Source organism: Teleopsis dalmanni, chromosome 1, assembly GCF_002237135.1.
Source record: "Teleopsis dalmanni isolate 2A chromosome 1, ASM223713v2, whole genome shotgun sequence".
Classification (NCBI taxonomy): domain Eukaryota; kingdom Metazoa; phylum Arthropoda; class Insecta; order Diptera; family Diopsidae; genus Teleopsis; species Teleopsis dalmanni.
Window position 1 is genome coordinate 25795046 of NC_051846.1, and position 11316 is coordinate 25806361.

General features: G+C 31.1%; 2 protein-coding genes across 2 annotated transcripts in view; one reads left to right on the plus strand and one right to left on the minus strand.

The window, feature by feature from the left end:
• The window catches only part of LOC119672781 (cyclin-dependent kinase 14-like), a gene marked incomplete in the record, with an annotated part of 829514 nt that overhangs the window by 35441 nt on the left and 782757 nt on the right, over nt 1-11316 (plus strand).
• The window catches only part of LOC119678549 (histone-lysine N-methyltransferase Suv4-20-like), a 305207-nt gene continuing 300452 nt past the window's right edge, over nt 6562-11316 (minus strand). Inside the window, exon 3 of the mRNA XM_038090438.1 lies at nt 6562-6773. Coding sequence (XP_037946366.1) covers nt 6562-6773 — 212 coding nt within the window. The remainder of the gene's footprint in view (nt 6774-11316) is intronic.

The following is an 11316-nucleotide window of genomic DNA, read 5'->3' on the forward strand; positions in this document are numbered from 1 at the left end:
ATATATTACATAAAAGAAAAATAAAGGATTTCCTAGACTTTAACAAACTTACAGTTCGTGTTTTAACTGGAGTACGAACGAGGTACTTTATTATTGCAATAAAGCTTTAACGAAAACGCACTTCGAAAAACAGACTATACAGGTGTTCAAATAATACAGTCGAAGTGAATTCTATCAATTAACTTTCATATCTCCGCTTAGGAGATTAAGCAAGACGGCTCCAAAGTTTAGGATAACGTTTCTTTAGCAGTCTCTCTTTTACTTATTCTACCAAAAGTAGAGTTACCGGATTAACTTAGCTTCATTTGGAAAACCAAATGACTTTGCAAAGATACCATGTAGCCACATTTTGGAAGCAATGGAAACAATGCTAACTTCAAGAGAATGACAATGAACAATAGCTGTCTCCGAGTCTAAACGTTAATGTTTGCACCAGCCTAGGAGAGGTGCAAAACAAAAGCATAGAAAAATAAAAATCAACTGAGATCAGTGAGCAATGACAGCACAATATCGTTATGGTGAGTTCTTTAGCACTGCGAAATCCAAGCAAATAAAATTGCAGAGAGAAAAAAGAAAGGGACTAGTAGTTTCTTTAACAGAAAATACTAGATAAATACTTAGATTCTATTGAAAGTGCTTAAGAATACATCCAAAATTATTTTTCAAATTTTTTTTGTATTATTATTTCGTTAATTAACTTCACTCGTAGGATCAGAGGGACGAGTTTTTGAAAATTAGCAGAAGATATATATAAAACTACAGTGGATTATAAAAAGCGCAAACTAGTTTCACAAAGCTAATATGAATTTAAAACAAATATTTTGCTTAATAGGACAAAAATCAAAGGAGGAGTTATGCTGAGAGAATACTCGTCAGTAGATACCCAAATAGAAATATTAAACTGTGGAGAGAAATAAATAAGCAACTAAAAACTTTCTATTTATTTCTATATTAAAGTCCACAAATAACTGAATCTGATAGACTTTCCAAAAATAGACCTCATAAAGAGAATTTTCTGTATTAATCTTTCATCATCTAAATCTTAGAGATGAATCTGTTACCGATTTTAATTTAAGTTGATTAATAGTTTTTATAAAGCATTTTCTCAGCATTTTCTCAACTAAATAGTACATAAGAAATTAAGACTACTACAACTACCATTGACTACTGTCATTGAAGACGATGATAGGTTTAAGACAGATTATCATGTATAGCCACAAATCGTTTCCATAGTTTTAAAACTCTATTAATTTTAATGTGTGTATAGCATTGGCATTCAGGAATATTGATATTTAAAGAAACAAACAAAATATATTTATTTTAATGTTAAACATCGGAATTTTTAAAAATTTTTTTGTAATAAGTTAACTGAAACGATATGAAACTTATATATAACAATAAAAAAATAAAAAGAAAGTCTGTGAAATTATTCGAAGTCTCTCATTGTAAGCTGCTTATCAAATTATCTGTCAGTTACCTACTATCATCTTCAGACAAGAGCATTTCATACCGCTTCATTTAATGCAATAAAGATTTTTGTTACTCGTGAACTGAAGTAATTTAATTTGCTTTTGCACATTTAACATCAAAAGCACTCACGATATATTCAATTTCTTTGTTTTTTAACACAACACATTTCCTTATATGGGCATCCTTTCTCAAAGTAAACTTTGCCATTTATACTATTAAACTACTCAGACAGCACTTGAATGATTGCTATGTTTATGCGATGCTATACCCACACGCAAGTAGGTAAGATTGACAGTAGTGTATGCATCTCTGATAGAGAATATATATCGCTACTGACATTATTCGACAGCAGTACCATTACACACTGTGAGTATCGCTTCAATAATCATAAATATTACAAAATTCATACTTCAATGTCAGTTCAGTCGGAAAATGAGTAATTTATAATATGTATGAACGACGAACGGTAACTAAAGCTTCCGTTGTACCCACTGATTGCATTATACGCTCAAAGATACAACGCTTCAGATACAGTATTCGTACATTAGAGCATCGCTTAATAACGTCGCATGGCAAGGATTTGTAGAACGAAATTAACAGCTTTCATGCGATTTAATTGTGCTTTCACATTGCACATTTGCACATTTGTATCCAAACAATAATTTAAACATTGCTTTTGTATAGTTTACAAGCCGCTGAATTTGTTGTTTTTATCTATGAACGACGGCACAATGCCATTATGAATATTATGATTGTTTGTTAATATTTTCATTTCCGTTGTATTATTATATTACCCACTACTCTTTGTAGCAAAAAAATGTCAACTATCCGCCCCAAAATGCAGTATTTCATAGCAGCTCCAACTGCTGGAATGATGTTGTCATTTCAGTAACGAATTGTTTTGCATAATAGTGCAATTTACATTATAAGGATGTCATTATTGTTATCTTCTGGGTTTATACGAGGATTTGTAGAAGAAGAGTTTGCACACTGAAGGATATTTCATTATCTTGTCTAAGTATTATTATTTCTGTTCTGATGTGTATGCTACATGAGCACAGTAGTTGTCTTCTCGTTGGAGTAGAGGTCATTATCAGATTGAAACAACTTTTTGTCTTATTGTAATTTTTTAACTTGTAATGTCAATGTTGCGATAAATAAAATTATGCTTTATTATTACTATGACGATTTGTATATTTTTAAAGGTTATTCAAGAGTTGAATAAATTTTATTGGTGTTGGATCTGTTTTCAAAATTTTAATATATATTCTATCTATAAAATTTTTTGAATGTATTTGTCGACCTGTTTTTTTATAATGGTTTTCACATATTTTTTAATCCGGCTCTAGGTCCCTTTTTGTTAAATAATTCAACGTTTAATATTTTTTATTATACTCTATATTTCGAATCTCCTTGAGAGTCATTATTAGGATCATAATCTAACATAATTAATATTACTAAAACTATATCTACGTCATCCTCTTTATTCTATCATCTATATGGACTATAGACGATAGACGATTAAAAAAAAGAGACCTATAGACAGATTAAAAATTATATAAAAACCATTTATTTTATCATAAGACATAACCTACAGTTTAATAACAATGATTTCATCAGTATATATAATATATATACTAAGTATCAATATGGATAGTTATTTTTTAGAACATGAACATGAATACATCCAATTTAGTTTTATTTAAAATGAAAAAGTGTCTGACCATGCTACATTCAAATTAAATATATACTAGAGTGAAGTATAATATATATTTGCAGAGCACCAACTTGATGAAATACTAGATACCCGTTAAATATTAAACCGCCTACAAATGTATGGACAAAAATTTATTTTGAGTTATCAATTCTATCTTTATAAACGTGTCACTTCATTTTTTAACAAAAACAAAATTTTTTAAATGTGGTATAGAGAAAGATTTGCTAAAAGCTCTAGTAACTAGCAAACTATCCTCAGAAAACTTGCTATACTAACTACGAAGTGAACTTAATTATTATTCCTTTATGTATTCAATACGTAACAATTAGAACTATAATTGATTGCAAAATTAAGTTTTGAACTAATTTTGAACTAATTGATAAGCAAACCCATTCCCTTACGCATACAGTCAGTGCTCAGCTTATCACAAATGTAGGTATATATTATTATAAAGAAATAAGCAGTAAGAACTAACATAATAAACAGTATAAGATAATAATAATATAAGAGAAAATGCAATGCAAGCTCATAACGGTCTCAGCTAATAGCAATAACAGAAGAAATCATAATTTTACAAAAAAATGTTTCTAGGAAATATTTATGTTAACATTCATTTTGTTAGAAATAGTACTTCTAATGGTAATTAACAACAAGTCTTTAGGTTTGTGAGCTCTATTAAATATACAAGACGTAGACATAACATATTATATTGTCTCTTTATCTCTATCTTATTCTTTCATATACCCTCTTTGTTCTCACTCTCTCTTTCGAGTTCTCACTCTTAAACACTCTATCTGCCTCTAACTCTCGTATACTCTTTCATACACCCTCTTTGACTCCATCTCTCGTATACGCTATCATACACTCTCTCTGACTCTAACTCTTGTATATTTTCTCATACACTTCCTCTATGTAGTAAAACATTTTTCTCATCTTTCATTAATAATATAATAATTAATAAGATGATAAAAGAACAATGATAAAAGACTACAAATGCAAGATGCAAGTATCTAATTACCTAAAACCAACAGGATTTATTATTTGAAACAACTTAAACCTATAAACTTGAGTTTATTAGTTAATTACAGAAATTATTGAATAATAATGGAACTCAGAGATCATTATATGATCGCATCTGTCTATGCCAAAAATAGGACTGACAGACTCAAACCTGTGTAGAATGTCTGAAAGAAGAAAAAAAAACAAACCAAACATTCAAATAATATATTTTCTCTTGATGCCTTGTGTAAATTAAAACAAGACTAAATGATATATGGTCAATAAACTAATTACATTAAAAAAATACGAATATTTCCTAAGATCACTGATGATGAGTACTTGGCAATAATCGAAACAGCGTTATATGGTCAACCATATTTCAATAAATTAATCAAATTTTTGTTGTTGTTTATTCATGACAGTTCGAATCCTTCTAGTTTCTTTACGTCACATTCGTTAAAATAAGAAATCAAATAATACCCCAATGTTTGAAATTTGTTTGATATAACTCAGCTTGAAACTGTAATGCATTTAAATTTTTTTTTAATAAATAATTTTGAATAATAGAAATTTTTCCAATCTCTGACCGATTAATTTCTATCTACTGTCGATTAATTTCCGTCTTCTATCAATTAGTTTCCATTTAGCATCGATTGGATTTTAACAGCCTCTACTCAGACTCTTCAGCCTCTTTAGCTATCTTATATTATATACTTTATGAAACACCCACAATTAATAACAGATCAAAAATATTAAAATCTTTTAAAATACTTCAGTGTTTTAATGTTTGATGGCAACATTAAATTTATTATAGATCATTATCAAACATAAAAATAAAAATAAAAATAAATAATACACAACCAAAAATAAAAAATCAAATCACAACTGGATTCAAGGGAAAGCGTGAACGGAGCTAATGCTCTGCCATGGCGTGTTACATTTGGGTGTGGAGGAATTTGTTGCCTCATTTTTTTTTTTGTTGTGGGTCTTTTCAAAACGGTTCTTGACGCGACGTTACACATGCCAAAGCATTTGTTACCCACAAATCAGCGCCTAACACTGAAAGCATCCTTAAAAATAATTAATGAGCCGAAAAAGCTCATTTTTTGATAAATTACTTTTATTTGATGAAAAAAAAACGCAGAAACAAAAAGGAAGAAATAAGTACGGCAGCAAATATAAAAATTGAATGAAATAACGAATTCGCTTTATGCTTTTTATCCACAAAAGTCGTTATGAATTGTGCGCAAAATTTATTCCGAACTTCGCATTGCATCACAAGATTAAAGACACCGAAACAGTCGAAGAACCAAAAATTACTATGCGCTCAAAGGGAGCACTAAATTGGCCTACATTAGGAGTGTTTGTATTATTTACTTTGTTGGTTAGAAGGGCAAAAGTTGCAGACGAAAAAAAAAATAATAATAATAACACATACATTAAGACCGAAAAGTTTTCGGAAATTCTCATTTAAAATTCGCGCGCTGTATATTTTTCGATATTTTAAGTTTATGTAGTTTGGCAGCACTGTCCTTAATTACTATGCCAAAAATGAGCGCGATCTGTCAGACAGTTCGTTTACGGCAGCTGTTGAAACCAGTTCACCTCAGTAGGGCGTTGCGAAAAAAACAATGGAAAAAAATATTGAACAAAGAGTTTGCATCAAATTTTGTGTTTCGAACGAAATTTCGTGTGCAGAATCGTTGCGAATGCTACAAAAGGCTTATGGGGAATCAGTTTTATCGAAAACTCAAGTTTATGAGTGGTACAAAGCCTTCCAGGACGGTCGTACGACCGTCGAAGACATTTCGCAACGCACTACTGAGGTGAACTGGTTTCAACAGCTGCCGTAAACGAACTGTCTGACAGATCGAGCTCATTTTTGGCATAGTAATTAAGGACAGTGCTGCCAAACTACATAAACTTAAAATATCGAAAAATATACAGCGCGCGAATTTTAAATGAGAATTTCCGAAAACTTTTCAGTCTTAATGTAACATTCATATTCATCTGTGCATGCGTTGGGGGCGGAAGTTATAATTAGTTCCGGTTTGTATATACTTTTTCTCGAATAGTATGTTTTTCATACGTTAAAGCAATTCGCAGTCATTAAATTAGTTTGAAAAGATTACTGATGAGATTAAATATTAAGTGGGAACATATGAGACTGGAGTGATGCTTTCGGATCGGAGGTTTATAAATTAGTACTATATTTGGGGGTTGCATTAATTGAACACTTATTGTAGGGAGTTTGGTAATTTATTCTGTAAAAGTGAAATGTTTAGGAAGATAGACAAGCTTTCTCGATTCGTTGTGGTTAAATGAAGTTTTGAAAAATTTTGTGAAACATATTTTTGTGAAGAATTTTTTAAAGTTTACGTTTTCATTGATTTACCTCCATATCTGCAATTTGATTTATCAGCTGGTATGTTTCCGTTTGGCTCCAGCCTGTCCAAATACTCTTCTGAGTTATAACCATTGTATGGAACTTTATTACCGTGATTATGCCCATGACCGCCGCGATGATGGTGATGGTGGTGATGATGATGATGATGATTTGATTCTTCCCCATCTTCTCTTGATATTGCTAAAAAAACAAAATAAAAATGAAAATGTGAGTAAGCAAGTAATAATTAAATTTATATAATTAATTAGAATATATTCATTAATATAGAAAATTATAAATAGTATGTATATCTTTATATGTAAAATATAATTAAGCTAATATTAAAACAGAACTTTGTACTGACAAATATATTGACAAAACTAGTATGAGAGTGGAATCTATGAACCGGAATACAGTTGGAATAAACCTTTTGAAATAATTATAATAATACAGAAAAATAAAAAGCTTTTCTATAACTATATATCGATTGTTTTATATCCAATCCGCGAACTTATAGAACAACAAGAGCAGCAGCAGTGACATATTTACCTTTGTAGCATACTAGATTTTAATTAACATTTATATTTGTGCATACACCAATAGAAAGAATTTTGTTTTCTATTATAGGTAAGAAGATGGAATGCCTTAGACACTGTTGAACCAATCTTCACCACAATGGTGTGTTCGAGTCCTACTATGTGGTAAAACGGACTAAAACTTCTGATTTCTTCATCGCGATTACTCCTCTCGGGACCACGTTCACATTACTTCAGGGAAAATTCCTTATTCATTGGTTATCCATGTTTATGTTTATTATAGCGATTGCATTCACGTCTTCACTCCTGTTCCGATTTATAAAGTTTTCAGATTGATATTTGTTTTCGTTTGTTTGTGTCTAGGTCTTTCTTTTTTTCCGAAGCACATTTACGATTAATTCTGTGATTTTATTCTAATTTTCTGCTCGTTCTTTCAATTTCCTAATGATATTCTCGACATTAAGTGACCTATATTCTCTTTACGTAACGATTGCTTTCCGTGCCTTTTTTTTGCAGTAGAAAAAAATGTTCTCAGTATCATCCCAATCTACCTTCTGCTCAAAAAGTATCCGGATATTGTTGTTTGTTAACTACTCCTTAAGTATGTCCATTAATTGAATTAACGAAATAAAATAAATTTTATAACGTACTCATAAAACGGTTTCCATGTTAAAAAACTTAAATATTTCATAATTCTTTTTAACATATTTAATTATTATGTAAAACCAATTACTTCACAAAACAATTAAATAAATTAACTTTTCAATTTGTTTTTACTGTTTCCAACTTGAAAATATTTCAAACTAATTGACTTTTGTAAATGACCTACGGGCCAATTGTAAATATCGGTCAATATAATATACTACACTGCTTACTATCAGCACGCCCATTATTAACAGCTAACCCAGTCACTATACCATATTCCAACAGTCCATGCCCATATCACCAACACCCTTTACAAGCGAAATAACAGGTTTAACGTTCCACAATAGAAAATTGAACTGCTCTTTACCATATCTGCCCACAATTCAATTTTCCTACAAACTGACTTCATTCATGCAATCCTTCGCTGTAATTCTATTAGCTTCGAAATTTTGGTAAGACAGCATCGACATCCACAGCACTAAAGGCCCCGTACCAAGTTAGTCTGTGTCTTGTACTTACTGAGCCATAAGTAGTACGGAAATTTAGTAAATTTCGCCCAAGGGATTTGCACTCATTGAATTGAAGGCAAATATGACGTAAAATTTTGAAAATTACCTCTTGTAACCGGACTCACCCTTATCAAATTCACTCTCTTCTACCCCTGAAATTCAATTCAATTTCAATTGGTACACTGCATTTTGACATAATTTGTATGCAAAGTAGTTTTAAGTACTCAAGTGAAGTTTTTTTTATCCTATCTTAAAATTAGGTCAGTACAGCTGTGGCCAAATTATACCACCATCCAATGCCTTAAAATAGGGTGCAAAGTATTTGAAACCCAGTTCAAGTGGGTGATTTAATGACTAAAGCGTACATAGAGGTAATGATGCTGTAGGTTATGTACACCACGTCTGGCCGAAGAATAAAGGTTGGGTGTCAGGTGATTCAATGAATTTGTTTTTTTTTTTATCTTTTCGTATTTTCGAAAATAAATTAATTAATTCATTAGTGTTGTCATTACTGCAGTCAATATTTGGGCTAATGGTTTGCTGAATATTTGGCTCTCATGCTAAATGAATTTTAATGGAAATAAAGTAGATAATAAAATTCAATTATTTTTAAAACAGAGAGGCAGATGAAAAATATTAGTGAGTTTATGTCTTCAAAACAAAAAAAGGAAAAATATAAAATTTGTAGGAAAAACGAAGAACGGCTCGCTGCCTCTCCGATTTCCTTAAAAACCTTTATATATTCCGAAAGTACTGCTTAGTATATACACAATTTATGAAGATAAACAGTGAACAAAAGGTAATAGTTTTGTTAAATTCTGTTGCAATATAATCTTACAAACATTATCGTGTGTTTTATAAAACATGGGTTGGTTTTTTAAAATCATTAAAATATATTTTTCAAGCTATAAATTGCTGGTACATTAAGCTAACCTGTTAGGTAAAATGGAGGGCAGAACGAATCATCCTTAATTAGCGAAGAAAACCGTCTTGATTTCACAATTCCTCATAACAATGGGTAGAAGAATGGTCAAGCACGAACCAGCCAAAAACATTCTATGTTGAGTGTGTTAAAGAAGTCCACTCCTCCTATCCACCCTAAAAACCCTACACCTGTTTCTGGACAAGCCTGGACATAGACACAACAGGTGTTTTGGTGTCATCGTTACAGAGGTTACTATAAGGTAGGCCGAGCTCAGCTTATTGACGTCTTATGGTCCAGTGACCTATAAAGACAGATATTAACCTAAATACCTGTGATTTGCTTTTATATATCGAGTCCGTGACCTGATTGCTGAGGCAGTATAAACCAACTCACTATTTGCCTGTCGCAAAAAATAATCATAAATCAACCTCGATTGTAGCTAGCAGAGGCAGAGATTGAAATAGTGGTACCCGTAGAAGAGACGCCCAGTCCAGCAAGCTCATCTACGTCGTTTTCACTCATGTTATTTATATACATAAGAATGTTTGAGACCCGAAACTAGAGTTAACTTGGGCCTCTCGCTTAGTGCTTGAATAAATTGCCCACATTATTGCACTAATCTAGATTATATATAGAGTTCTGCTGCAGCTTTAATAAATGTCTAATTTTCAATAAGAATACAAACTTATTTTCCGCGAAAGTTCATGTTTAAAGTAACAGAACATGCTCTTAAGATGAGGAAAATTTCTGCCATCCTAATCGGTAGAATCGGAAATATGGCACGATTAGCCTGTGGAAAAGATTTTGAGTCCGGTACAATGTTAACAAATTGCTATTTATAATACTTATATACATCAATTTTCTTTCAATGATGTGGTAAACTTAGTACGTCTCTACTTTATGAACCGATTAAGAATAATTAGAGTTCATAGATTTGAAATCTTTTCATTTTGAAATCATGGAAACTGATTAGGAATAATTATAGTTCATAGACTATATGAAATATTGACGTTATTAACGTCAATACGTAGTCTTTCCAACTCTCAGATATTGCTCTAAAAATTTTCTATCAATCTATCTATCTAATTATAAGTTGTATAAGTTCGTAACATGCAACATGACGAATTGGCTTTTCTCTATTCGACGACAGGGTTAGAGTAGACCTCCACTGAGTTTATATGACATCTTCTGCACTTCACTGCGATATATACAACTTCAGAATCTTAACCACAATTGTGTGAAGGTAATAAAAAATGATTTCAACTTTTATTATAACTTAAAACAAAAAAATGCTTAGTAGTGGGACAGCTTCTTTTTAACCTTTACCAACTTAAGGTCACGTCAGGTATTCTCTGAAGCAAGCATATTTGAATATGAATTTACTGAAGTGTGAAATACGTAAGAATAACAAGAAAACAACTCATAAATTTTAACGCAACATTTCAATAAATCATAAATGAAATAAAAACGCAATAAAAGCAAATATTAAAAGCGAAGAGAAGAAAAGCAAATTAAGTTCTATAAAGTACACATTTAACCATAAAACAGGATCAACTTTAATAAAGGAACCCACAGCAAAGTAAGTGTGACACGTAATTACCATTTTTCACTGTTGAACGCGTAACGTAACAGACGTAACAGACGTAACAAACAGAACCAACGCGATATTTACGTATACGTATGAGTATGAACGAGTATGAGTGAAGCAGAAAAAAAAAAATATATATATTAAAAATATATAAAGCAATAATTTATATGCCAATGGTCAGAAAAATATGAAAAAGTATTTCAGAACGGATGTGTACAAATTATTTTACATAAAATGTAAAACCAGCGCGACAGCTGAGCGCAATTTGAAAATTAAAATTGAGGGAAAAAGATTTTCATTTTTATTTTTATTTTTATTCATGTACTTTTCTTTTTATTTTTGTCAAATTGAAAGTAACTTAAAAGCTAATAAAAATTAAAGGCACGGACTTTAAACCATGTCCTTCAGTATTTACAGCTTGTTTGGGTTAAATACCAGCAAAAGACTGAGTGGTTACCAGTTGACGACGACTTGACTGTAACGTTTCAACAGAATTTATTTTGAATTACTCATAACTGCAAATATTTGCGCTACTGAAAAT